The 24,833-nt window shown below is 51.2% G+C and overlaps 10 protein-coding genes across 10 annotated transcripts; 5 read left to right on the forward strand and 5 right to left on the reverse strand.

Annotated features, from left to right (window-relative positions):
• Positions 1-16: 16 nt before the first annotated feature.
• Positions 17-2,404, reverse strand: SEPMUDRAFT_150189 (catechol dioxygenase). Its single transcript, XM_016906009.1, has 3 exons — positions 1,052-2,404; positions 504-985; positions 17-442 (listed from the first exon to the last, which is right to left on the reverse strand). The coding sequence occupies exons 1-3, from the start codon at positions 1,286-1,288 to the stop codon at positions 172-174; spliced, it is 990 nt and encodes a 329-aa protein (XP_016759310.1). The 5' UTR covers positions 1,289-2,404; the 3' UTR covers positions 17-171.
• On the reverse strand, positions 1,770-2,216 carry SEPMUDRAFT_142672 (Dehydroquinase; the record flags this gene model as incomplete). Its single annotated transcript, XM_016903011.1, has 1 exon — positions 1,770-2,216. The coding sequence occupies one exon, from the start codon at positions 2,214-2,216 to the stop codon at positions 1,770-1,772; it is 447 nt and encodes a 148-aa protein (XP_016759311.1).
• Positions 2,405-2,655: 251 nt separating the features above from the next.
• On the forward strand, positions 2,656-3,799 carry SEPMUDRAFT_150191 (uncharacterized protein). The gene is made up of 2 exons (XM_016906010.1): positions 2,656-2,937; positions 2,997-3,799. The coding sequence occupies exons 1-2, from the start codon at positions 2,716-2,718 to the stop codon at positions 3,597-3,599; spliced, it is 825 nt and encodes a 274-aa protein (XP_016759312.1). The 5' UTR covers positions 2,656-2,715; the 3' UTR covers positions 3,600-3,799.
• Positions 3,800-4,092: 293 nt separating this feature from the next.
• On the forward strand, positions 4,093-6,213 carry SEPMUDRAFT_150192 (Pex24p-domain-containing protein). The gene is made up of 2 exons (XM_016906011.1): positions 4,093-4,254; positions 4,413-6,213. The coding sequence occupies exons 1-2, from the start codon at positions 4,242-4,244 to the stop codon at positions 6,053-6,055; spliced, it is 1,656 nt and encodes a 551-aa protein (XP_016759313.1). The 5' UTR covers positions 4,093-4,241; the 3' UTR covers positions 6,056-6,213.
• Positions 6,214-6,447: 234 nt separating this feature from the next.
• Positions 6,448-8,315, forward strand: SEPMUDRAFT_150193 (uncharacterized protein). Its single transcript, XM_016906012.1, has 3 exons — positions 6,448-6,646; positions 6,723-7,044; positions 7,101-8,315. Exons 1-3 carry the CDS (start codon positions 6,577-6,579, stop codon positions 8,044-8,046), a joined length of 1,338 nt encoding a protein of 445 aa, XP_016759314.1. The 5' UTR covers positions 6,448-6,576; the 3' UTR covers positions 8,047-8,315.
• A 167-nt stretch (positions 8,316-8,482) lies between these two features.
• SEPMUDRAFT_157293 (actin-like ATPase domain-containing protein) lies at positions 8,483-11,193 on the reverse strand. Its single transcript, XM_016907729.1, has 2 exons — positions 10,957-11,193; positions 8,483-10,897 (listed from the first exon to the last, which is right to left on the reverse strand). The coding sequence occupies exons 1-2, from the start codon at positions 10,984-10,986 to the stop codon at positions 8,903-8,905; spliced, it is 2,025 nt and encodes a 674-aa protein (XP_016759315.1). The 5' UTR covers positions 10,987-11,193; the 3' UTR covers positions 8,483-8,902.
• A 320-nt stretch (positions 11,194-11,513) lies between these two features.
• On the forward strand, positions 11,514-13,286 carry SEPMUDRAFT_68578 (uncharacterized protein; the record flags this gene model as incomplete). Its single annotated transcript, XM_016909829.1, has 2 exons — positions 11,514-11,628; positions 11,710-13,286. 2 exons carry the CDS (start codon positions 11,514-11,516, stop codon positions 13,263-13,265), a joined length of 1,671 nt encoding a protein of 556 aa, XP_016759316.1. The 3' UTR covers positions 13,266-13,286.
• Positions 13,287-13,302: 16 nt separating this feature from the next.
• SEPMUDRAFT_150196 (Prephenate dehydrogenase) lies at positions 13,303-15,472 on the reverse strand. The gene is made up of 4 exons (XM_016906013.1): positions 15,262-15,472; positions 14,853-14,913; positions 13,880-14,800; positions 13,303-13,769 (listed from the first exon to the last, which is right to left on the reverse strand). The coding sequence occupies exons 1-4, from the start codon at positions 15,342-15,344 to the stop codon at positions 13,452-13,454; spliced, it is 1,383 nt and encodes a 460-aa protein (XP_016759317.1). The 5' UTR covers positions 15,345-15,472; the 3' UTR covers positions 13,303-13,451.
• Positions 15,473-15,631: 159 nt separating this feature from the next.
• Positions 15,632-16,642, forward strand: SEPMUDRAFT_150198 (Ribosomal_S11-domain-containing protein). The gene is made up of 4 exons (XM_016906014.1): positions 15,632-15,761; positions 15,848-15,920; positions 16,061-16,221; positions 16,278-16,642. The coding sequence occupies exons 1-4, from the start codon at positions 15,695-15,697 to the stop codon at positions 16,427-16,429; spliced, it is 453 nt and encodes a 150-aa protein (XP_016759318.1). The 5' UTR covers positions 15,632-15,694; the 3' UTR covers positions 16,430-16,642.
• SEPMUDRAFT_150199 (ubiquitin-conjugating enzyme Ubc6) lies at positions 16,626-17,729 on the reverse strand. The gene has a single exon (XM_016906015.1). The coding sequence runs from the start codon at positions 17,650-17,652 to the stop codon at positions 16,798-16,800; it is 855 nt and encodes a 284-aa protein (XP_016759319.1). The 5' UTR covers positions 17,653-17,729; the 3' UTR covers positions 16,626-16,797.
• Between the last annotated feature and the right edge of the window lie 7,104 nt (positions 17,730-24,833).

Here is a 24,833-nt window from a genome sequence, read left to right on the forward strand (position 1 = left end):
TTGCGTTGCCTCGAGTAACTTACAACCCAAGAGCCTACCACCTGGAGGAATGTTCTATAGGTACCTGGTCCTCGTGCATGAATAGTAACGGACGGAGCGTCTACCGTATGTAGATACGCATTGTCAACAATTGTCTAGTCCACATGCGCATTATTCAGTGGCAATATATGCTTAGTCGACATCCGGCACAGGCAAGCCGTTCCACAACTTCATCTTCAGACCAAGTGCCTTCGTAGCCTCCAAAGCATTCCTCTCCCGCAACTCCCTCGAATCATTCTCCGTTACCAGCACAAAGTCATATGTGATGAGCCTCGTTCCTGCCTTTACGCCATACTGCTTCACATGCTGTTCCTCTACAGTCTTCAGATCGATAATCAAAGACTCTTTGACGCCGAACACCGCATCTGACGTCTCGTATGGGTCGCCACGGAGATACAATGCTCTGTTTCAGTATCGTCAGTCCCGGTCCACAGATGATATCCAACCAAACATGTACCACTCACGTTATCAAGTGATCGTAACCGCTCTTCTCAAACATGAAGTGCATGTGACTAGGCCTGAAGCAATGCCTCCTTAGCTGCACCAGCAGCTTGCCCACAGGCCCATCACTGGGAATGGGATATGGCACGGGTGTGATGGCTTTGAACCAGAAGATGCCCTCCTTGTCACTATGCATCACAGCCCGCTGATCTGGTCCTTCTCTTCCCGGGTATTGTACATCGTAGAAGCCTTTGCTGTCTGTCTCCCATACATCAATCTTCACTCCTTCAATCGGCTTTCCGTTCGTATCTTTGACAGTGCAGAGCACCAGGCACGCTTCGCCTTCAGGATCATGTGCAATTTGTGAGCCGTTGGGCGCAGTTTCGGCTTCGTGGGAGTGGAAGGGTCCGAGAACTGTGCCCTCGGTCGAATTCGAGGGCTTGGGGTGGTCGATGCTATCGACTAGCAGAGAGAGGCCAAGGATATCGGAGAGGAGGATGAATTCCTGGTAAAGGTGAGTGTTCCCCACCTCGAGCAAGTCCAGAGAGCAAAAAAGGTAAGGTATGCTTACTTGTCTGACATCTGTGCAGATTTGGCCCACTGCAGTGAGAAAGTGCAGGCCTGTCATCCACTCCTCGTGGCTCAAGCGGGTTTCTCGAGCAAAGTCATGGAGATGCTGTACAATGCGATCGAGTATGTACTTTAAGCGAGGATTGGGACATTGAGAGTTGATCAGCTTGACATTGTCGGTGATGTTATCGATAGTGAGGTCCTTGAGAGGGGGAACGTTGACCTCCGAGGGATCCATATTGTCAAAAGTAGGCAAGCAGTAGAGAATATCGGAGTGTTGGTACCGAGAGTATGTTTAAGTACTTTCCATTTGGCCAATGTTTAGTAAAGCAATAAACACTGTTCATGGATTCTCAGGTAAGATGGGTGGAATGGCCCCGCGATTGAACTAGGAGGTACCTTATGGCTACACGTCTGTCATCGAGAGCCCCGCCATTCGCTTCTTGGAAATTCCGACCGGGCCATGCGGATCAGCAGAATGCCTGGTATCCAGAATCTAAGCTGCCAGACTAAGGTATGCGACGCTTTTGCCTCAGCCGGCAGCGAGGACGCTCTCGTGTAGACTCAAAAACAGCCATTCTCTATTTCCGCACTGGAATCTCCACGGGTCGAGCACACCATGCTTCTCCGCCATGTTCAGCATTGTTCCCATATCCCGGTTTCCATTGGTATAAGGACAGGAGCGAAAGTCGGCATCTGAGACTGTTCAGCCGAATGCTCTATGCATCCTTCTCGAGTTGCTGAGCAACGAATCCAATAGCACTTTGATAGCCATAGACGCCCAATCCGCAGATCACAGCCACGGCTTTGTCGGAAAGATAGCTGTGATGTCGGAAGGCCTCTCGGGCGTGTACATTCGAGATATGTACTTCGATAAACTTGAGGTCGCAGCCCACCAAGGCATCTCGCAAGCCAACACTAGTATGGGTCAGAGCCCCAGGATTGATAATCACATAGCTGACTTGGCCTCGTGCTTCGTGTATGCGATCAATGATGGCGCCTTCGTGATTCGACTGAAAGTGTTGGACCTGTATGCCGAGTTCGCTGCCTTGCTTGACTGCTGCGTTCTGGACATCTGCCAAGGTCGTGCTGCCATAGATGTGAGGCTCCCGGGTTCCCAGAAGATTGAGGTTTGGGCCATTGATCAGGAGAATAGTCTTGGCCATGATGCTGAGTGAGTTTGTACAGTGGTCGTTGTCCTGTGTGTCAAGAAATTCAGGGCAGAGACCGCGCCTCTGAGACGTTTTATATCATGTCAACTTCTACGCGGAGGAAGAATCATTTGCCTGCTGCCAGACGCCAAGATCATGCTCCGGCTCTGCATTCCAACCCACTTCGCGATGTGTATGTCTCGACCCACGCCAATGTATGTGCCTTGAATGAGGCCAGCCATACAAGTTGACGCGATGGTATAAAACGGCATCCATGAAGGAATAATGCACACCTACATGTAGATGTCGTTTGTATCCCATTTGTTTTGATTGCATTCACGACCTCGGGATGAGCGACTCCTGCCAAGACGCGGCCCGAGCTTGGCTTCCAGCTTTCAGTTCAGGTTTTGCCAGCACTTTCTGTTCTCACAACTTTCTTCATCAATCAGAACAGAAAAGTCGCGGGACCCGGTCGAAGCATACCGCCAGGAGTATAGCAGGTCCAGCCGTCACAATGCCCGGCTCAGGCAAGCAATCGGTCGAGATCCAGGAGCAGATTAAAGAACTCCTCGAGGCTGGCTTCGACCCTACCACCATCCACCGCAAGCTCAAGGTCGGCAGAAGCAGCATCTATCGCATGAAGAGATGTCTCCAGCAGCATGGAACGAATTACATGCCTCCGGAGATGAACAAGAAGAATGGAAGACCTAAAGTGCTGACGCCGGAGCAGGAGCTGGTATGCATAGTGGAATACCCGTCAGGGCAATCACATCTTGCTGATATAGGTATGATCAGGAAGTGCGCGAATGGCTTCGCGACCCCAAGAACCGGACGCGCTACCTCGACGACCTGGTGTGGCTGATTCACGACCGCTTCGGAATCGTTTGCAGTACGACAACGATGTCCAAGATGAAACGAAAGTGGCTGCGCGTAATCGATTTTGAGGAAAACGGTACTCCCATAGACGACATGACCAGAGCTCAACTCATGGAGACTCATCCAGACCTGCCTGTTTTGCAGCAAGCCGCGCCGGCACCAGCTGACATGGGCGCGCCGATCAAGACAAACGGCAACATAGACTCCAGTCTGGACGCGCAGCTGAATTTGCCAGACGCTTCTTTCGCTGCCGACGACCAAAACAATGCATATCCAGAGCCTTCCACGTTTTCGGAAGTGCAAAGTACTTATCCTACTGAGCCGTTGCAACCGAGCTTGTCGAATCATCTTCAGCAATTGCAACAGCAGCAGCAGACCTACGAGGACTTTGAGGCAAGCCTTGGGGCTCAACAGCTGTCGCCTAGCTACGGCCAGAACCAGCAGGAGACTTCGCTTGAACAGCTGTCTGCGTTGACTCGGGCGGACGATATTGGGAACTATGGACTACCGACATCTCAGTAGTCCATTGTCCAGAGATAGATCAGCTGGTCTTCCTTTACTGAGGATCGACCTGCAAAGATCGCCTGGGCTTGTATAGGATATGGCGCACTCATGCACACTTTGTAGCATTGCAGGATCCATGATAGTACACAGGAGCACAGTGCTAGGAACAGCATGCGGTACCATATAACTCTGTTGAGCATAAATCAACAAAGATTCCGAGATTTGCACATTTCACTTGCGCTTTGAGACCTGTCGTCGCTACTACCTCCTAGTTCCGCCTCTGATAGTGAATTGGCCCGCCCGCGGTGCCTGAGTTGCCTGACTAGCTGCGGATGACTTGCATTACTACGGTATACTATTGCGCTCCACAGTCCGCAAAGGTACCCATGCCATGACGCCAATTTCGAGCTAATAAACTTTCACATGCTCCGCGGTTGGCCTGGCATGTGTGTGATGTCTTAATACGCCCGACCGAGTCTTGTATACATGTAGTCACGCTCTCGCCCATATGCCGCCCCCACTCAGTGCCACCACATTCACGACATTCTGTACCTTTACTGGAGGATAGCAAGTTGGTACAGACGCAAACAAAAGGTCAGGCGTACACGCACGCTCTTGATTTGATTGTCTTGTCGGGCAGGACATGACTGCTTCAACTGCATGGCAGCATTCGGTGAGTGATGCCTTCTTCAGCAGGAGCGAGAGCATATTGGGGCATGTGTATCCTGTATTGGATGCGATTCCTCGCCCATTACGGAGTCATGAAGCTCAGAAGCAAGTGGACGAACAGACGAGCTTCAGCAATACTGACGCCTGTCGCCTCTTCTGCAGATCTCCCACTCAATCTCCCCATGAGCGCCCGCATTTCCGAAGACCACCGCACATCCGATGGCAGCCAGCGCGATAACTCCCTCGCCGAGCCCACCATAGCTGCGTTTTCGCCGAATCAACAAACGCAGAAGAAGAGGAATCAGGCTTCCGTTCTCATACATCAGAAGAGTCCGCTCTTGGCTGCGACCCCTCCACAAGTGACGAGAGTGTTGGCATATTCACATCCGTTCATACTACCGCTCAGTCACCTCGCTGGCCTGCTATCGTGGACGACGAGCGACCCGTGGGAGTCGTTCCTCGTGGTTGCCGGCTTCTGGTTCGTGGTTCTCTATAGCGATGACGTGCTACGATATGCTGGGCCCATAGTTGTGCTCATGGTACTCGTGGCGGGATTGTACAGCAGGCGCTACTCCCCGCTATCGAGTACGATGTGGACGGGGCATAAGAGGAAGCGTAGTAGAGCGGAATCCGAGAGTGAGAAGAGGAAAAGCTTGGATGAGATCTTGGACACGCTCGAGATCTTCACGCATCGCTGTGATGTGCTTTTGGATCCTTTCCTGCGGCTGACAGAGTTCCTGAGCACACAGACCACAGCCACCAGCGCCAGTACGAGACCTGCATTGACGAGTATGTTCTTGAGATTACTTGCTGTCACTCCTGTCTGGATCATTCTCACGCTTCCGCCATGGAGGATCATTACGTTGCAAAGGGTACTGCTGGTCGTCGGAACGATTGGGTTGAGCTGGCACAGTCGGCCTTCCCGAGCGTCAAGAAGCATACTTTGGCGGAGCAGGAGTGTGAGATGGGCTGCTTCTGTCATTACTGGGTTGCGTTTCCCCGAACCCAGCTCGACTGAGAAGACACCTCCTCCTTTGCCACCCCGGGCTCCAGCCGCGCTCGCGAAGGCCTTGAAGCGCAAAGGAGCAGGTCCCGGTGTACGCTTCACCTTTGCCATCTATGAGAATCAGCGGAGATGGGTGATGCTTGGCTACACATCGAATATGTTGCCCCATGAACGGCAACCCTGGTCGGACGAGCACCTGAACCATGTGCCTGAGAAGGATAGCTTTCCACTGCCAGAGACGGATTTCGCCACGACACAGTGGAGATGGGTCCCCGGAAGTGAATGGAGGCTAGACCCTGACTGGAGCGATGACAACGCGAATGCGAACGGCAAGAAATCCAGCGACAAAGACGGTTGGACATACTATGACAATTCATGGCAAGGAGGCAGCAAAACTGATGACTGGGGCAAATGGACACGGCGGAGACGATGGATTCGAGACGCCGAACTCGTGGAAATCTCTGCGGAAGAGATTGCTGCCCAACAAGCAGCGGCAGCGGCCAATGGCGCAGTCGAAGCTGATGCCCAGTCTATCACGAATAGCGAGTGGCAAGATGGGGATTCGGTCACGACAGCTGTCAAGAAAAAGGGTTGGTTTGGCAAGCGCCGCATCACGAATGACAAGGCTCGTGCAGCAGACAAGGCTGAAGTGGCCTCGATGTCGGGGAGTGCTGATACTGGCGGGACGAGTCGAAGTCGAGACGATGCAGAGGACGATGTGCATACTCCTTATCGATACAAGGAGTCGCAGTGGCTGGACAGAAGCTTTGGGGACGGTCTCGCAGAGGGCTTGAGCTAGGGGTGCGACTTGGCGCTGGACTACACTACCTACCTCCGTACCTGAGAAGTTGGAACCAGTCTGACATAGGAAGGAAGGGACTTGTGCACTTTTTTTTTGAAACATATAGCGAGGCGCTGGGGCTATCTTGATGCAAATAATTATTCGTCTTACGCAACACCACACCATTTGTGCATGAAGACGGGGCCTCGTCACGTGTGCGATCAAGACGGGTGACGCCTTCCCCATTCATTCCATCCCATCCATTGTTCGTTCGCGTGCCTTCCATTTGTGTCGCTGAGGTAGAGCCATGTTTGCGTCATAGGCGCGTCAGGGTGATCCCAAGAAAATGCAGGAGCTGTCTTGCCTTTTTCACATAAACAAACTTGCTTGCTTGCTTTACTTCACTCATCACCTCACCTCACTGCCCGACACTTCTTCCACTTCTGCACTTACAACAGCCTTCACCCTCAATACCACAGCACCCGCAACAGACAGACACTCCTCATTCAAACCAGATCCCCTGAGAAAGCACCGCCAATATGAGATTCTCCCTGGCTGTGGCCGCCCTCGCGACGACGGTTGCTGCCGACGGATGGTTTGGCAAATCCGGTGCGTTTCGTTGTTCTCCATCACCCTGCAGATGGCACCTGTCCCAATGGCATAGCTCCAATCTGACTGACTCAAGGCCGCATAGCATACAACAAGTGGCACGAGACGGAGCTCGAGAGATGGCTGTCGGACCACGACGTCCCATATCCAACCCCGGCTGACCGTAAGGACCTCGAGAACTTGGTCAAGGACAACTGGGACAACTACGCCGTGAAGCCCTACAATTCATGGGACGCCAACCAGCTCCAGAACTACATCTCTTCAAAGGGACAACAGGTCAAGAAGGGCACCGAGAAGAATAAGGACAGCCTCCTCCAGCAGGTCCAGGACCTCTGGCACGAGACTGCCGATCAAACCAATGAGGCCTACGGTAGCGTCCAGAACTGGATCTTCGACAGGTAAGTCATAGGAAGCATTGGTGCATTGCGATGCCAGCTCCACTGACACTTCACAGTTGGACGGAGTCCCAGATCAAGGCTTGGCTCGACTACCACAAGATTCCTAACCCATCCCCTCGCACTCGCGATTCCCTTCTGCACACCGCCCGCGCCAACTATGCAAAGGCCGCCGAGAAGGCTGGTGAGACTGCTGCCTACCCGGGCAACTGGCTCTACTCGCAGTGGTCCGACTCTGACTTGAAGGCCTGGCTCGATGAGCGCGGTGTCCCGGTCCCGCAGCCAGGTAACCGTGATAAGCTCATTGCTACCCTTCGCCGTAACTCCAAGATCGCCGCCGACAAGGCTTCTCAACAGTACGCTTCGGCTTCCAAGTCTGCTGCTGGCGCCGCTCAGTCACTCAGCGATCAACTCCTCGAGAGCTGGAGCGACAGCCAGATCAAGGAGTGGGCCGACCGCAATGGCATCAAGGTTCCACAGGGTAGCAAGCGCAACGAGCTCATTGCTCTCGCCCGCAAACATTCTGCTTCGCTCACTGGAAACAACGCCAAGGACTCTGCTGCCTCTGCTTATGGTGCCGCCACCTCGAGCGCTGGCAACTACTACGCCGAGGCCACTCAGGGTGCTTACAGCCAGTTTCAATACTACTACGACGTGATTGCCAACAACCTTGGCTTTGCTTCTGAGGAAGCGAAGAAGAGCCTGAGCTCTGCTTCATCTGTCGCTAGTGCCTCTGCAAGCTCTGCATCTTCTGTTGCCAGTGTCTCTGCCAGCTCTGCCTCTTCCGTTGCCAGTGCCTCTGCAAGCTCGCTCTCTTCCAGCGCTTCGAAGTATGGACCAAAGTCAGCATCGTCCCTCTCCGCTTCGGCGTCCAGTGCGAGCTCAGTCGCAAGCGTTTCAGCATCCAAGAGCGCGTCTTCTGCTAGCGTCGCTGCCAGCAAGAGCATATCGAGCGAGAGTGTTGCCGCCAGCAAGAGTGCCCAGAGCGTCAAGAACGAGCTGTAAGCGGTGGAAAGTATACGGCGCGAAACATGACACGGAGGACCAGAATGAAGCAGATGACGCCCCCGACGATAATGGCGACAGGACAGATGCCGACTTGTTTGTTTCTACTACAGCAGAGACATCACGACTTGCTCTCGCGTTCCACCGACCCAGCCGCGAACGCGAAAGAATGGATGACGAAAAGCGATGACGAGTGATTGTAATACTACTGATACCCATATGGTACGGCGTAGAGTAGTTGCTTTTAATGAAATTTTCCTACGCCCTCGTTCTTCTAATGAAACTTTTCTCAGATTGACCAGTGAAACCTTACAACGGACAGACACAGACCTCCTGCCTGTCTTCGCCTGGTACTGCCTTGTAATCAAATTTGAAAATGGAAGAGACGGGCTCAAGCGGCTTTCACGTGACAAAGTGATCAAGTCCTATATTGTATCTTCCTGACCTAATAGTAAGACAAGCTGACACGACCACCATGGCCAACCGGGACGCCCTTAATTGCTGCACTCGACGGCCGGCGAATCCCGGGAATTGTCACAGGCAGAAAAACAGCTCGCTCTTCTGGACGCTATATCATCCAGCCCCAGGAGCCATGAAACTATGTCTACTCGTGTAGCAATATCGATCGACTCTCGGACCAGTGGGGAGTCTACTGCAAGGCTTTCGACGTGAAGGTAAAAAGAAGAATGGACTGAACTGCACTGACTGGGTATCACTTTGTTCACCTTTCTATTCCAGAAGGGAAATCTGTGCTGACAGCAGCTTCATCTTTCCTCTTTTTTTTCCTTTCTGGGCATGATGTTTGCACATCAAATCAGTGTTTTTTCACACGGCGACGGACGAGGATTTGCCACCATTACATCCGTACATCATGTATCCCACTCGGGCCCTGGTCATTGTAATCCGTCCGAGTCATATATCCCTTGCTAGCGCCCCCGTCCACAATGAACAACAACTTGCCCGCCACTTGCGCACCGAGGAACGTGGCCTCATCATATCCGGCCTCTTTCCACTCGGGAAAGTAATCCGGAATCTTGGCCGTCTTGATACTCGTCGGCGTTTGTCCGTGGCCACTTGAATGCAATCCCTGCGGTATCGGGGATTGGCCCATGGGCTGCGGGGGATGTAATTGGGGGTTCTGCGCAGTCAACGCAGCATGCAGGAGTGGATTGACACCGCCTCCTCCATGAGGAGGAGGCGGTTGCTGCTGCTGCTGCTGCGGCGGCTGCGGTTGCGGTTGCGGCTGCGGCTGTGGCTGTGGCTGTGGCTGTGGCTGTACACCAGGCTGGGGTGTATTGGCTCCGGTGGCGACGGGCGTGGAGAAGTTTGAAGGAAGTTCGGAGGTGAAGATGGTGGCGGACGAGGGTGAGACGATGTACTTTGCTTGCAAGGTTGCCACGAGAGCTTCCTTGAAACCTCTGATCTTGGCTCCATTTCCAAGAATGATCAGTGAATCCCATAGATCGCTTCGTTTGTTGATCTCTCCGCAGGACTGGATGGTCCGATGTACAGCATCAGCAAGGCGGTCCAGGATGCCGCCAGATGCGGATTGGAATCGTTCAGCTCCGACTTCAATCTCTCTTCGGAAGCCTCCGGTGGGCGTGTTCTCCGTAGGGGCCTCTGCTGGCTCTTGTTCGGTATCGGCGGGCTTGTCTGACACAGCGGACTGTGGTTCGGGTGTCCTTTGTCTTTTGTTTGGTCCTTCATCCAGAGCAGTCTGCATATCTACCAGCTCCTGGGTGCTCTTTCCGGCCTTCTTCATCGCGTCGTGCAGGGCAAAGTCCTCGTACACAAAGGTGTTCCGGGCTCGTTTGGAATTGGGTAACCGGGCTGGCTTGTTGAGTTGGGGTTGTACTTCACTGTTTTTCCTTTGCTTCAGAGCAGCTTTTTCTTGCTTCTCCTTCTCCTTCTGCGCTAGGTACTCGCTCATGTTGCCACTGGTCACGATGCTCGCGACATCGAGCACACCCTCCTCGTCTTCCAGCTTCTTCTCCTCTCCCACCTGCGTACCTGGCCCTGGTCCTAGTGGTAGCTCGCCTGCTACTGAGGCCGGCCTCTGCCCTGGCACGGCGCCCGCAGCTCCCGTCGACGCGGCAGCAGCAGGGTTACTGGCACCAGCATCGGTATCTGGCAGATCAATGTCCGGGCCGAGAATTTCGCATATGGGGCTCCTCTTCAGCTGTTCACACACATCTCGGTTGAACCCTTTTCTCCCCGCCAATAGCTCGACTAAGCGGTCCGTCATAGCATTTCCACCGCACTCGGGCACGGCAATGCTTCGGCCAGCATCTTGCAGCATAAAGTCGACGACACAGCTGACATCGGCCTTGTTCAAGCCCACGTCAATGACGGTGGCGGTGGGGATGCCATATGCATAAGTGGTTGCGACGGCGGAGTCCATCATGGCCAGGGCAGGGGTCTTGAACTTTTCAAAGATGAACTGAGCGACCTTTTCGTATTCCTTGTGGGTCCACGTGGGCTCGGCGATCAACAGGATGGGGGTATGGAAGGGTGGGTTGACGGTGTTGTAGACGTGTTCGAGCAAGGCGTAGAAGCACGGCCAGTCGACGATGCTGCCGTTCTGGATGGGCCACACCGCCCCGTCCTCTGATATGCGATCCTCTTCCCACTCCGCCACGGGCTCCGCCTCGCCCGTGTCCATCTTCGCATCGCCATTGGTTGGTGTGTCTGTCGTTGTGACCTCCTTCTCCTTCTTCCTGATCTTGACCGGTTCGTACTCTCCCTTCTGCTCGGCCGGGAACATGCGCGAGCGCAGTCGGTAGCGTGCTGGAGTGAAGGATTCGGGCAGACCGAGTTGCGCCAGCGTCGTTTGCGAGCCGGGCGCGATGATCTGAGCACTACGGTCAGTGTCATGGCATGATTGGAGCGCAGGAGCAGCATGGAACATACCAAGATCTGGTCATCGCGAAAGGGCGGCATGCTGGGCAATCACGCGCCTCGCGTGGAGGGACGGACGTGTTCGAGTGAGTCGACTGAAAGAAAATCGGCGTGCTGTTAGCCTGTTACTGTACAATCTGTTACTCGGAGCCTCCAATGGCACGGCAGTTCTATGCCTTCAGGCAACTCTCAGCGACCAATTGGCAGTGGTGCGCACGGAAATATGAAAAGACAAGTCATGTGCGTTGGAAGCGCATACCAAGTACATACTACAAAGTACGCGACAAGCTGAGCTGCGAAACGCGACTTCGAACTAACTGGTGGTCCCTCCGGCTAGAAAGACCGAGAAGAGGTGAATGATCCGGTCTTGGCAGCTGTCCTATCGCTGCCCAATTTCAGATTTGCCCCTATACAGCGGCCAGCCACAGGTAATAATAGCTAACGATAATAATAATAACAAAGTAATCACTTGCGCATTCGTTGCCTCTCATCATCATACCACGCGACACGTCTGATAATGCGCCCAGATACTGACCTGGCCCGGAGTTGGATTGTGGCGTCAACCGGCCATGTCGACCTTCTCCGAGGCTGAGCCCGTAACACGTGAACGCCGAAGCAATTCGCGAGCATTGAGCCGCGTTCGCCATGTACCGCCGGGGAAAAGAATTGTGCTATGTGAAGATGGTGAGTTATGCTCTGCTCAGGAGAGAGAGAGGAGGGAGGAGAGGGTCGAGACAGAGAAGAGAGCTGACCCCGAATCTCCAGGGACTTGGTTAAACTCCAGTAGCGACAGTCTTAAGAACTCTGTCGCCATTCCAAGCAACATAACGCGCCTATCCCGTGCTATCAAGCCCGTCAGCTCCGATGGTATCCAACAGGTTGTTTACTACCACTGGGGCGTCGGTGCGGGTGGCGGTGTCACGAACAAGCTGCTGGGCATCTCTGGCGAAGGATTGGCGCAAATCGTGCGCGAAGGCTACCAATTCATCGCCAACAATTACCAGCCCGGCGACGAGATTTTCATCTTTGGCTTCAGTCGAGGTGCTTTCAGTGCTCGCAGCATCGCCGGTCTAATTGGTGATGTCGGCGTCCTCACCAAGGAAGGCCTGCCTTACCTCGCTGAGATCTTCCGAGATGCGCAACATCAGCATGAGCCAGATTATAGACCGAAACATCCAGATCTCCCCTTTCCAGATAAACCCAGCGTCGCGAGTCCTGTGTACCTGAGAGAATTGGTGCGCCGTCGCCTCACTATTCCCGATGTTCGTGTCCGAGTGGTCGGCGTCTGGGACACTGTCGGCAGTCTGGGCACGCCCAAGATCGGCTGGCTGTCTCGTGTTGGCCTTCAGTCGGACAGGATGAAGGAGCTTTCCTTCTACGACACTTCCTTGGGTAACCATATTGATTATGCTTTTCAGGCCTTGGCGTTGGACGAGCGACGCTTTGCTTTCCCCCCCACATTATGGGAAAAATTCGAGGATAACAGCACCACCCTCCGTCAGGTGTGGTTCCCCGGGGCGCACTCGAACGTTGGAGGTGGATATGACGACCAGCAGATTGCCACCATCAGTTTGGCGTGGATGATGGCTCAATGCCAGCCCTTCATCGATTTCGACCTGGACTACGTGCATGACCAGTATGAGGATGTCGAAGACTACTACGAGAAGACTGATCAGAGACCGAGAAGATGGGGATTTGGCAAAATCTTCTCTGGAATGGAGGGAGTGTACGCCCTCGGTGGCTCGAAGATTAGAACACCTGGCCGATATACCGCTGTCGACCCTACGAACGGACGTCAAACAGACGCCCCATTGATTGAAACCCATGAGTACATTCATCCGTCGGTGCGTGCGAGGTATAAACTTCGCGGCCCCGGACTGAATGACAAGGGCGACTACGATTGCACAGCGATGCAAGATTGGAAGCTCGTGGTCGAAGCACCCGAAGAAGCCGGCACGAAACGACCCAACATTTTCTGGAAAGCGCGAGATCGACCTCGAGAAGGTTTCGTCAAAATACTCCCCGAGGCGCCTCTCTGGCAGCTGGAAACTGAACTGTTATCCTATGACCGAGAGACGGAAGAATTCGTCCTGAGACCCAGCACTGTAAGGCAGGGCAGACGTAAAAGTGGGAGGAAGATGGCCACCCGCGCCGTCTCGCCAGGGCCCCGCAGTCCGCGCAGTCCTCAGGGGAGGGTATACTACGAAGAGCGGATCGAGGAAATGAGAGACTCTGACATGTATCCTTCGCGGGGTAGAGACGACAGAAAGCGAGAAGAGGAGATGAGCCCTCCATCGAGAAGGAGCTCGAGGTACAGATGATATAGCTGTAGGTAGTGCGAGCAATTGACGCTAATCCGTCAATGTCTACGAAGAACATGGAAGGTAAAGCAAGCTAGCCTCCTCTACACCACGGCACCGCACTCCAGTTATCGAAAAGCACCTTCATCATATACACACATGAACATTGGGGAGAAAACCAGACACAAAACCATCGTCCCCTTCTCATCACCCCCTCGCCTCCTCCCCCTTCTTCCTCATCCTCTTCTCCTTCAAATTTGCCTCAATCGTCTTAATCATTTCATTCCCCACCTTAGTGGCATCCTCGACTCTCGGAGCAAAGTATTTTTGAATCTTCTCAAACTTCTCCCGATAACCATCCATATGACCCAATTGCACGCACTCGGACCAGTCGCGCGCCGCAAACGTGAATTCCAAATCGTCGGCGCGAAAGGATACGTCGTGGAGGGCTGTGTCGATGCATTCGGAGAGTAGGGAGGGAGAGCGGTAGACGTATTCGGTGATGCCGAGCCAGAGGCGGAAGAGCTTTTTGGTTTCATGTCAGTTAGGAGTGAATGGAATTGAGGAGGGATGGCTGGTTGGCGGGAAGAAAAGGGGGGAAAGAAAAGAAGGGGGGGGGGGTAATGGAAACGTACAGGAGTCGAACAGATCATATGATCGTAGGGTACGATGCCCAGTTTCCACCAGCAGTCCACAATGGCCAGAAGACTCAGGTGGTTGTTCTTCACTCTCTGTTGAGGTTTGTCGCCCAGACTGAATTTGTCCAGTAATTCATCTTCGAGCAAAAGTTCTTCCTCTTCCTCTGTCTCTTCCTCATCGTCATTTCCGCCACTACTACTCTTCTTCTTCTGCTTCTTTGTCCCAGCATCAGCTCCGAATACAGCATCCCTCGCAGCATATATTCTTTCCGAAAACTGCTCGGTCTGGCCTGATAGCATCATTTTATACAGATCCGTCACGCTCTCCGCATACTGTCTGATCTGAGCTTTCGCAGCAGGATTCAAGATCGCGAGACCAGCATACACGTGCCACTTGTTACTGTAGATTCGCATCATGAGGTTGATTTTCACATTCTCGATACCGCCGATATAGCGCGGCACCTCCCACGGAAATTGGTCATTGGCACACCAGGCTGTGCCCATGGAGAGGAAGGCGAGATGGGTGACTGCTTGGGTATCCGCTGTGATTCGGTCGTGCTTCTCGGCAGACAGCGGGACAAATGTTGATTCAAAACAAGAGAGGATCTTTTCGACAAGGTCCACGGATTTCTGGCTGGCGCGGTGGTTGATGATGACGAGAGGTTGGCCTTTGGGGTTGACGCCTGGGCCGTGGAGCGAGTGACAGGATACGATCTCGACATCGGCTGGGAGGTGCTTCTCAAAGGCGGCAATTTCTGGGGCTTTGGTGGAGGTTTGGCCGCCAACGATGGCGCCCATCTTTGTGCTTGGGCCATACCGGGCGACAATGGCATCAATGTTCTTTGCTTCAACACTATACATGATCCAGTCACTACTGCGGGACACGTAGTGGCCGTTCTCAAAAATTGTAACATTCTTCTGGAGCACGCTTCAGCGCAAGCGATTGGACGTCTACATAGGTGTCTCCTACTCTGCTGGCGAACTCGGCCTTAAGGGCTTCGAACTTGTCGGGGACATCGCAGGCGTGGACTCTGGGTCAGGGTCAGTATGCGGACGACGAGGGGGATGATCTGTGAGAGAGTTAGCTGCTGCTCTACTCCAAAGCGTGTTTGAGAGGGCGAAGTAGGATATGTTGCTGCGGTTCAGACAAAATATTATAAGGTAGCTGAGAATTTACATCATTGACAGCCGCCGGGTCACAGCGCGCCATAACGACGCAAGGTGGTGCCCAACGACCATACTCGAGCCAAATGCACTCAAGTCATCATTGCAGAGAGGGAGGAGTGGGAGGGGAGGAATGGGGAGGTTGTGGGCTTACCATTGGTATGATGTGCGGTGGTGTGCTATGCTGTATTGGGCGAGCAGCAGCGTGCACTCACTTCCATCCGGCGTCTGCTATCCTCCTCGCGTACATCTTTCCCATGTCTCCCATGCCAATGATGCCGACCACAGCGTCTCCCATGTTGGCGGTTAGTATGCTTGTCGCTCAGCAGCGGCGCGTGTGAAGAACTTCAGACTGCAGAGTGTACAGTCATGGCATATCAGGCTCGTGACGAAGCAGTGTGGAGCACACGTCGGTGTTGTTGAGCGTAGACGATGTTGATGTGTGGGAGAGGAAGAGAAAGAGACGTTTGCAGCTGGACAAGAGAAGAAAAGAAGAGCTGGCCGGAAGAGCATCGGGCTTGGCGCACTTTCGCGCCGAGCACATTCAATATCGACCAACTTGAGCAATCTCGAACTTCTGCTCCGGTTCTTCAGCGTCAGGACAAGACAAGACTAATCCACCACAGTCTTTCTCACACATCCAGCAAAATGGCACCAAAGAAGGCAGCACCTCGTGTGCAGGAGAATGTTCAGCTCGGTCCCCAGGTCCGCGAGGGTCAGTAACCACCACCACCACCTCCTCCTCCACGAAGAAGCAGTGCACGCGATCATTGGACGACAAAAGACTAATTGATGGTACAGGCGAGCTCGTCTTCGGCGTCGCACGCATCTTCGCCTCCTTCAACGACACCTTCGTCCACGTTACCGATCTTTCGTACGTCTAAACCATCAGCAGAAACCACCACATTCCGAAGAACGTAGCAAAAGAGGCGTCTCTCGTGGCTTTGTGGGGTTGCTTGCTTGCATATATCATAAATTTCTGCTTGGTTCATAGGCTAACCTGGGTGATTCCAGTGGCCGCGAAACCATCAGCCGTGTTACTGGTGGTATGAAGGTCAAGGCCGACCGTGATGAGTCCTCCCCATACGCTGCCATGTTGGCTGCTCAGGACGTCGCCGCTCGCTGCAAAGAGTTGGGCATCACGGCTCTTCACGTCAAGATCCGTGCCACTGGTGGTAAGTCCATCTATCCTTCCACCGCACGAAACCATACTGATCGCATATGTCTCTAGGTAACGGCACCAAGACCCCAGGCCCAGGTGCGCAGTCCGCCCTTCGCGCTCTTGCCCGTTCCGGCATGAAGATCGGCCGTATCGAGGACGTTACTCCAACTCCATCCGACTGCACCCGAAGAAAGGGTGGTCGCCGTGGTCGTCGTCTGTGAGCGCTTTGCATATTGTTTGCAAGCAGGCTCGCAGCAGCTGTGTTGGACATGGCTACGAGCATGAACGACAGAATATGGAACATTTGCTGGATGTGACGCTATCGCGGAGGACGGCATTAATCGCCTGGTCTCCATGCGTGATTCTATAGTCACGTATATTGAAAGCAATTCCTGATTCTGAAATGGATTACCTATTCTTGCCATTCATCTCTTGATTACCTATGATCACATTACGGAGGCTTTGACTCTGCCTAGGCTTCATTCCCTTGCCGTCAAGAGTCACAGTCTTCCCGATTAAATGCAAGCAACGCACGCTGTCCTGTACGCCTCGCTAATGAAACCCATAATCAAGTCATTCATCCGTGGGTCTAGTACTCTTGCTGATCCTTCAGCAACCTCGCAGCCATCACATAGGCAAAGAGTACTCCCCCAATGATCCAATACATATTCCTCGCATACCAACCCTTTGCTTCCCGCGGCGCTTTTTGAGCACTCTGCGCAGCTGACGCAGCCGCTTGCCTCTGCCCGGTTTCCACTCCATCTACCGCAGCAGCAGCAGCCTCTTCTCCACCAACAAAAATCCTCTTCCCTGACTGCGGATCAATTCCTTCCTTCTCCATCCACATCCAATTCTCCTCATCGATCTCCGGCCACATCTCCCTGAATCTCCTTCCCCCATCACCCGCCTTGATAGCGCCAAATCCCGTTGTCCTTTGCTGCCTAGCAGCGGCGGCGGCGGCGGCGGCGAAATCTCTGCCCTTCAAAGTCCTCATCGTCGACCCCCCACCAGTAGAATTCCACCACCGAGTCTGAACCGCCAACGCCCTCCTCTCCGCCTCAGTCCCGCGTATGCTACCCGTAGTCATCTCCTCACTCGTCATGAAACTCAACACCCCCAACAAAATCGTACTAACCTCCCACGCGGGGTTGAAAGATTTGGGATGGAAATCGCTAATCGACAGACATAATCTCTCGCTGCATTTGAAGCGGCCGGATGGAGTGTGCATGCGGATTGCGGGTGGAGCGAAGGGGTATTCGGCGGGAAAGGTGAGAGTTCCCCAGTATTGACCGTCGTGATAGGGAGTGTCTGGTGGGCCGGTGAGGATGTAGTGCCATTCGAGGATGTTGGACTCGGAGGGGCGGGCGGTGATGAATTGGGGAGGCGATTTCTGGAGGTTTTGGTATTCACGCGTGAGACGTTTGTGGGCGGATTTGGTGGCCATTTTCTCCACCCTCTTTCGTTCTCTTTTCTTTTGTGTGGCTGTTGGTTGTTGATTGTTGATTGATCGATGGAGGCGAGGTTGGCCAGTCGCCGGGTCCTTGATGTTTGATGGAAACGGAGTTTCGAGTCACGATTCACGAGTGTTAATGAGTGCAATCAATAAGGTACATTATCGAACAGACTCCATGGCCTATCGCAATCGCTGTGGCTTGGCAAGCGCATGCGCTAGGCCCGAACCATATCGACCTAGCGGAAAGCCACCGCCCGAGACTCCCGAGCGTCGGAGTGATTGTGTTGTCAGCTTCACCCGTAGTCCTAGCAGGCAACAATCTAATCCATCCTTCACTTTCTCGCAGTAGTGACGACTACTAAGGTAAGGTAGGTAGGAACCTGCTGCTAGCTCACGCTCATCGCAGCCATATCACATTCGCACCACAGCTCTTTATCCGGGCATCTACTGCTATATCTCGACGCTTCTCCGTCTCTACAAGTCGTAGATCCATCCCAGCCTTCAAGCGAACCACGAAATGGACATAGTCAACTTACTTGAAGCCGTACGGCGAGCTGCTCCATCGACATTCAAACGAGCAGGAGCAATAGGGGTGACCGACAGCCATGGACACATGTGGTATTGCTTTGATGATTCGCGAAGCGACCTCCGGAACGTAGTACGGCCGGCCCCGGAGCGAAGCGAAGGTAGCCGGCCTACGGAGTGTAGGAGGGAGTGCGCGAATTAAGTCGCGTATGCTGGATTTTGGATTAACGTTCTGATTGGCTACAATCAAAATACGTATATAGAGCCGCTATACTATATTCGTCTGTTTTGACTTTATATATTGTTTTTTAGTATAGTATCGTATCTAGTCTATAATATTCTACGCAAATAGCCGCCGAGGTACGAGGTTATAGCTATTGTCGCGCTACCCGCTATAAGCGAAACGCCCGCTATAAGCGAAAGGTCCGCTATAAGCGAAAGGGGGGTTTAGGGGGTCTCCCCTAATTATCTAACTACTTCGTAGTACTTCCTACTTGCAGTTCGTATTAATTATATCTACGACTATATCGCTATTAACTTCTACTGTATCTATTGACAATACCGCTATATATATATTGTTGTATCCCTTTTTATATACTATATTTTGTTTATATATATATTATTCGCGCTAGTAAATTTATTTGCTACTATATATATAATTGTTTTCCTTTTCTTTTAACTTCTTCTTTCTATAAACCTCGACTCTATTATCTATATCCTCTTCTAATATGTACGATTATACTAGATCTTCGCCGACTTCTCTCTTCTTACCGGATGTATAATAGCAGATATATCTACTAGATAAGGCAGCCCTCGAGGTAGTCGATAGGCCCTATCTAATCTCCTACTATTACCTATATTCTAACCTAGTCGAAAGAGATATGAAAATTGTAGTATAGAATACGATTTCGTATAGTTCTTTACCGGTCGATTTGCTAGAGACAGGTCGCTAACTCTTAATAAGAGGTATAATAAATATAATCCTATATAGAAAGCTACCTAGTATACTACGCTTCTAGAAGGCAATAGTAGTACTACTAGTACTACGGGTAGTAGGCTATCTACTTATAGTAGCGCTTGCGATAGTACTAGTCGGAAGAGGGGTTTAACTTACCGTTATGCTCTTGCTAGTTACGACGTTCGTAATAAAGGATTTGGTCGTAGTAGTACTAACTATTATAAAACTCTAGATAAACGCGATTCGCGGCTTTCTCGACAGTCTAGTACTCGCTCTCTCCGTTCGTTACGTTGCTATAGTTAGAGTCAGACTTATCCCGATCAATAGCCGGGGTCGTCTCTTACTAGTATTAATCCTCTTAGTCCTTTTCTTACCCCTGCCCGGCTTCCTTATTTTAAGTATACTAGTTGTATCTACTATCGCGCGCAGCGTTAGAATACCGGAAATAATCAATGTTATTAGTATACTAAGGGTATTACTAATAACCGTCTAGACCGCGAGTTTACTTAGTGTCTTAAAGGCAGTTATAATATTCCCTAGAATACCTTTGTATTATAACACGCTAGGGCAGAGAAGCCCTAGCGAACCTCCGGCGAGGCGGGCGGGGCGTACTACGTAGGCCGGGAAGCCCTCGCGGACCTCCGGCGATCCGGTATAGAAGGGATGCCCTACCGATCGGAGACGTTCTGAATTAAGAGGGTTCCTAAGGGAACCGGTTATCGGCTACTACCTAAGAGGAGGCGGTACCGGTAGTAGGGAGTAGATAATAGAATAGCTTGTATATATAGCGAGGGCCCTCCTCTAGGAAGGAAGGGCAGAGTTATTATACCTTAGATAGTAAGCCGTATATTGTTTATACCTTTTATACCTCGGACCTCTATTACGTATACCCTTACGCTTATAGAACTATTATATAATAACTCTCCGACCTTAACTATAAGGGAAAGGTCCGAACAATAGTAGGAGGATGTTCTACTAGACAGAATCCTAGCGACTCGCTAGGGAACCCCTCTATACTAGAATAGGCCTCTACTAAACAATCTTCCTCTATAGATATCGAAGTAGGACGAGTTTAGGAACTACTCGACTAGGAGGAATCTATAGAAGCTCTCGCTAGTATCTAGCTAGAAGACGCGAACGATTCCGAGCCGGAAATTATCGTCGAACGCGAGGAGCTAAGCGACCTTTAGAAAGACATCGCCTACCTACGGGCGGAAAAGGAATATCTGCTACTAATCTAAGAAGTAGCTGACCTCTAGAGTAGCTGCGGTTACAAGCGGTATACTATAGAAACCGATATTGCCCTTCCTCCTAAACGCTCGGTAAAAGCCTCTAGCGAATACGAGGGGAGGTCCTTAAAAGAATACGGCGACTTTGTAATATTATACGAAGTCGTATTCCTCTAGAATCTACGATCCTTCTAACGGGAAGCCGAGAAGTATACCTAGGTAATACAGTACCTCTCTAAGGAATATACTCTAAGGGACCGCTAGTACGTATACTAGTAGCGGATAACCGAGGCCGAGCGTAAGGATACGACTTAGGATAACTTTAAGCAGTTCCTACTTAACCTCCTAGACGATCCTAACGCTCGACTGCTTTAGGCTTACCTAGACTACGCGTCCGCTAAACAACGTACTAACTAGTCTCTAAGAGAGTTCCTAATATACCTAGAGACTCTCGAGGTATAGCTAGAATAGTATACTCTAGAGTAGTAGCTATACTAGTTCTTCGCCCGGTTGTACCCGGAGACCCGCCGACGGATCGTCGATTATAATTCTATCCCTAAAACATAGGACAAGTTAGTTAACCTAGCGACCTAGATCGAGAAGAACTATCCGAGGACCTAAGGCGGTAAAGGGCGGACTAGTAGCAATAAGCTAAAATCTAAAGATCGAGATCGCCGGAGAGACGCTAGGGAACTGCGTACTAACGCGGCTAAAGCCCCGAAATCGGGCGTAGCCGCGAAAGCCGCCCTAGATAAAGGGGATTACTTAGGACTAAAGTGCTACGAGTACGGCAAGATAGGTTATATTCGCCTAGACTGCCTATTAAAGCGCGGTAATCCTAACTAGACCCCCGTCTAGCTAAAAAACTAATTAGGCTCGTCGCAAACACTTAGGACGCGACGGGGCCCCGACCTATTAAATCTAGGGATATTATCGAAACAGTAGGAACTGTTATTACTAGCGAAGGTATAAAACCTATATAGGTCGCCCTCGATACGTACGCTTAGGTAACTACGATTAGCTAGAAGGTAGCGGTAGAAATAGGCCTACCCCGAATCGAGGCCTAACTCCCGTTACTTAGATAGCTATCGACCTACGAAACCTACTACTACAGCGCCTATAAGTTCTAGTTGAAACTTAGCGACTCTAGTATAGATACCCGAACTACGAAGATTCTCGCCTACGGTATCGACTAGGACGGACCTTCTATCCTCCTTAGCCGGTATTCCTTAAAGACCCTAGGCATCGATATCTAGAACGGTCCCGGTATATAGCGATAGGGACTTATAATCTCTAGCTTCGAGAGGGTCTCCCTAAAGAGGTTAAAGCGCGAATCGAAGGAAGACTCCTCCTCTATCTATATAGTAGGGTAGTTACGCCTAGCGAACCCCCGGGGAGGTTAGGGCTCGACCTTCTAGATTTACGCGATTAACTAGGGCGAGGCAAAACAAGTCTCCCTACCCGCTACGTTAGAAGGATATTGCTATATATTCGACAACGACTCCGCGGCGATCCTTCCGGCCTATAAGGCAACCGACTATACTATTAAACTAATAGATAGTAAGGAACTGCCCTTCGGATCCCTCTACTATCTCTCCTAGCAGGAGCTAGAAGTCCTATAGGAATACCTCTGTAAGGAGTTAGAGTAGAGACGGATTGTATATAGTACTAGCCCCGCCGGGGCTCCGCTACTATTCGTACTAAAGAAGGACGGAACCTTGCGATTATACGTCGACTACCGCGCCTTAAATTCGATTACTATTAAGGACCGATGCCCGCTTCCCCTTATCGACGAAAGCCTTACGCGCCTTACTAGCGCTAAGTACTTTACCTCTCTAGATCTTAAGGACGCGTACTACCGAATCCGTATCCGCGAAGGCGACGAATAGAAGACCGCTTTTAGAATACGATACGGGTACTTCGAGTATAAGGTAATACCCTTCGGGCTAACTAATACCCTAGCTATATTTTAGGCGTACGTTAACCGGGCCCTCGCCGGGCTGCTCGATAACATCCTAGTAGTATACCTAGATAATATCCTTATCTATACCTACTACGATAACATCGAAAAGTACTAGGAGGCGGTTCGCCGGATACTCGCTAGACTAGAACAGGCGGAATTGTTCGTTAACCTAAAGAAGTATACCTTTGTACAAAGCGAGGTAGCGTTCCTTAGATTCCGAGTAAACCGGGAGGGCGTATATACCGACCCCGAGAAGGTCGCTACTATTACCGAGTAGCCCTCGCTAACTAACCTAAGGGAACTGCAGTTATTCCTTAGGTTCGCTAACTTCTACCGCCGCTTTATAGCCGGGTACGCGAAGGTAACAGCCCCGATAACTAACCTCCTAAAGAAAGGCGAATTTTAGTAGACAGAGGCTAGGGAGGCGGCGTTCTAGGCGTTGAAACAGATATTTACTTCTGCCCCTATATAGGCTATACTCCGCTACTACGACCCGGCGAAGCCTCTATAACTAGAAACCGACGCGTCCGACTACGGCCTATACAGGATCCTAACGTAGCTCTATAACGACCGGTAGCACCCTATCGCCTTTACGTTAAGAAAGATATCGCCGGTAGAGCGAAACTACGAAACGTACGACTAAGAGCTCCTCGCGGTCGTCTATAGCTTTAAGGTCTAGAGATACTTCTTTGCGGACGTATATACCCTACTCTAGATATATACCGACTATAATAACCTAAGGGGTATTTAGATAGTATAGAAGCTAAACGGGCAACAAGCCCGATAGGCGGTATATCTAGGCTAATTCGACTTTAAGATATACTACCGGCCGGGGAAGACCAACCTAGTAGATAGCCTCTCGAGATAAGCAGACTATTAGACCGAGAACGATACGGTTAATTAATTGCTACTAACCCTCTAGTACAAGCTCAAATTAGCCGACCTAAGTATTACGGTAATAGCTATACAGATCCGTAACGGTAAGGTTAGTATAGTAAGTAGCGAGGAGTCTACGACCGAAATTTCGGATACGCCCGGCGAACCCCCGGCGCCGTTACGCGATATAACTCCGGTCGCTAGTACTAGTAAATATATGTACTACGTACTACGCTTAATAGTAAGGGTTCTACTCGCGAGCTAGACTGTAAGCGGCGACGTAGAGCAACCCTTTAGAAGTCTCGTAGCCTCGCTATAGTAACGGGACGAGTTCGTTGCCTATAAGAGGAACGAGTAGAAGGATACCCGGCGAACCCGCCGTAGTAAGCTAGACCCCTAGATATTCGATAATAAGAACCTACTATAGTACTAAGGGAGGCTTTACGTTCTAAATAAGCCGGCCGTCCGAGCAGAAATTATAGCTAACTTCTACGACTCCGCCCTCGCTAGATACTTCGGCGAAGACAAGACGCTAAAGTTAGTCTACCGCTCGTTATATTAGCCGGAGCTCCGATAGGATATAAGAGAATATTGCAAGATATACGATATATACCAAAAGGCTAAGGTACCTAGGACGATACTATTAGGGGAGCTAAAATCGCTTCCGGTACTAGGAAATATATAGGAGGAGATCTCTTTAGATTTTATTACTAAGCTATCCCCGGCGAAGTACTATAGGGTAATATACGACTCTATACTAGTTATTGTCGATAGGCTGTCGAAGATGTTATTGTATATTCCGGCCTAAGAAACGTAGACTATAAGGGACTTTGCTAAAGTATTTATAACGTATATAGGTACCAAATTCGGGCTCCCTAAGGGAATCGTTAGCGACCGAGGTACGCTCTTTACCTCGGTATTCTAGACCGAGATTTGTTACTAATACTAGATAAAACGACGGCTAAGTACCGCGTACTATCCCTAAATAGACGGGCAGACAGAACGCTAGAATTAGACGATAGAAGCTTACCTTCGGATGTTTATATCTAATAGATAGGACGACTAGGCGTCCCTCCTACTATACGCGGAATTCGTATACAACAATACGGTATACGCGACTACCGGCGAGACGCCGTTTATAATAGTATATAGGAAACATCCCCGGTAGTCCGCGTTAGACGTAGACGTCTACTATAAAGAAGAGGCGCCGGTAGTATCGGACAAAGTCTAGCTACTAGAACGGGTACGAGCGGAAGCGGCGACTTGTATATAATAAGCGTAGAAGCGACAGTAGCGCTAGTATAACGACTACTATACTCCGTAGACGTTCGCTAAGAGAGATCTAGTACTCCTAAGTATAAAGAACTTGAAACTAACTTAGCCTAGCAAGAAGCTGTCCCTTAAATTCCTAGGCCTATTCTAGGTTAATAAGGTAGTCGGCGACAGCTAGTAGGCATACTAGCTAATCCTACTAAATACCTACTATATATACCCGGTGTTCTATATCTCCCTTCTACGACCCTTCTACGAAAGGCCCGGCGCTCTGCTAGCGAATGTAGCGTTCCCCGATATCGCCGCCGATAGTACCGAAGTATAGGAAGTAGACAAGATAGTAGACAAA

This window comes from Sphaerulina musiva (assembly GCF_000320565.1).
Source record: "Sphaerulina musiva SO2202 unplaced genomic scaffold SEPMUscaffold_7, whole genome shotgun sequence".
NCBI classification, from domain to species: Eukaryota; Fungi; Ascomycota; class Dothideomycetes; order Mycosphaerellales; family Mycosphaerellaceae; genus Sphaerulina; species Sphaerulina musiva.

Coding starts and splice junctions, on each gene's coding strand:
- SEPMUDRAFT_157293 (XM_016907729.1), bottom strand. CDS start 10,986: ATGCCGCCCTTTCGCGATGACCAGATCTTG. Junction 10,898..10,956: donor TTCGCGATGACCAGATCTTG/GTATGTTCCATG, acceptor CGTAGTGCTCAG/ATCATCGCGCCCGGCTCGCA.
- SEPMUDRAFT_150189 (XM_016906009.1), bottom strand. CDS start 1,288: ATGGATCCCTCGGAGGTCAACGTTCCCCCTCTCAAGGACCTCACTATC. Junction 986..1,051: donor TCTGCACAGATGTCAGACAA/GTAAGCATACCT, acceptor CACCTTTACCAG/GAATTCATCCTCCTCTCCGA. Junction 443..503: donor GGTTACGATCACTTGATAAC/GTGAGTGGTACA, acceptor ATACTGAAACAG/AGCATTGTATCTCCGTGGCG.
- SEPMUDRAFT_150196 (XM_016906013.1), bottom strand. CDS start 15,344: ATGGGAGACGCTGTGGTCGGCATCATTGGCATGGGAGACATGGGAAAG. Junction 14,914..15,261: donor ATAGCAGACGCCGGATGGAA/GTGAGTGCACGC, acceptor ACCCTGACCCAG/AGTCCACGCCTGCGATGTCC. Junction 13,770..13,879: donor ATATGATCTGTTCGACTCCT/GTACGTTTCCAT, acceptor GAAACCAAAAAG/CTCTTCCGCCTCTGGCTCGG.
- SEPMUDRAFT_150193 (XM_016906012.1), top strand. CDS start 6,577: ATGAGATTCTCCCTGGCTGTGGCCGCCCTCGCGACGACGGTTGCTGCC. Junction 6,647..6,722: donor CGGATGGTTTGGCAAATCCG/GTGCGTTTCGTT, acceptor GACTGACTCAAG/GCCGCATAGCATACAACAAG. Junction 7,045..7,100: donor CAGAACTGGATCTTCGACAG/GTAAGTCATAGG, acceptor GACACTTCACAG/TTGGACGGAGTCCCAGATCA.
- SEPMUDRAFT_150198 (XM_016906014.1), top strand. CDS start 15,695: ATGGCACCAAAGAAGGCAGCACCTCGTGTGCAGGAGAATGTTCAGCTC. Junction 15,762..15,847: donor CGGTCCCCAGGTCCGCGAGG/GTCAGTAACCAC, acceptor TTGATGGTACAG/GCGAGCTCGTCTTCGGCGTC. Junction 15,921..16,060: donor GTCCACGTTACCGATCTTTC/GTACGTCTAAAC, acceptor GGGTGATTCCAG/TGGCCGCGAAACCATCAGCC.
- SEPMUDRAFT_150191 (XM_016906010.1), top strand. CDS start 2,716: ATGCCCGGCTCAGGCAAGCAATCGGTCGAGATCCAGGAGCAGATTAAA. Junction 2,938..2,996: donor TGACGCCGGAGCAGGAGCTG/GTATGCATAGTG, acceptor AGGTATGATCAG/GAAGTGCGCGAATGGCTTCG.
- SEPMUDRAFT_150199 (XM_016906015.1), bottom strand. CDS start 17,652: ATGGCCACCAAATCCGCCCACAAACGTCTCACGCGTGAATACCAAAAC.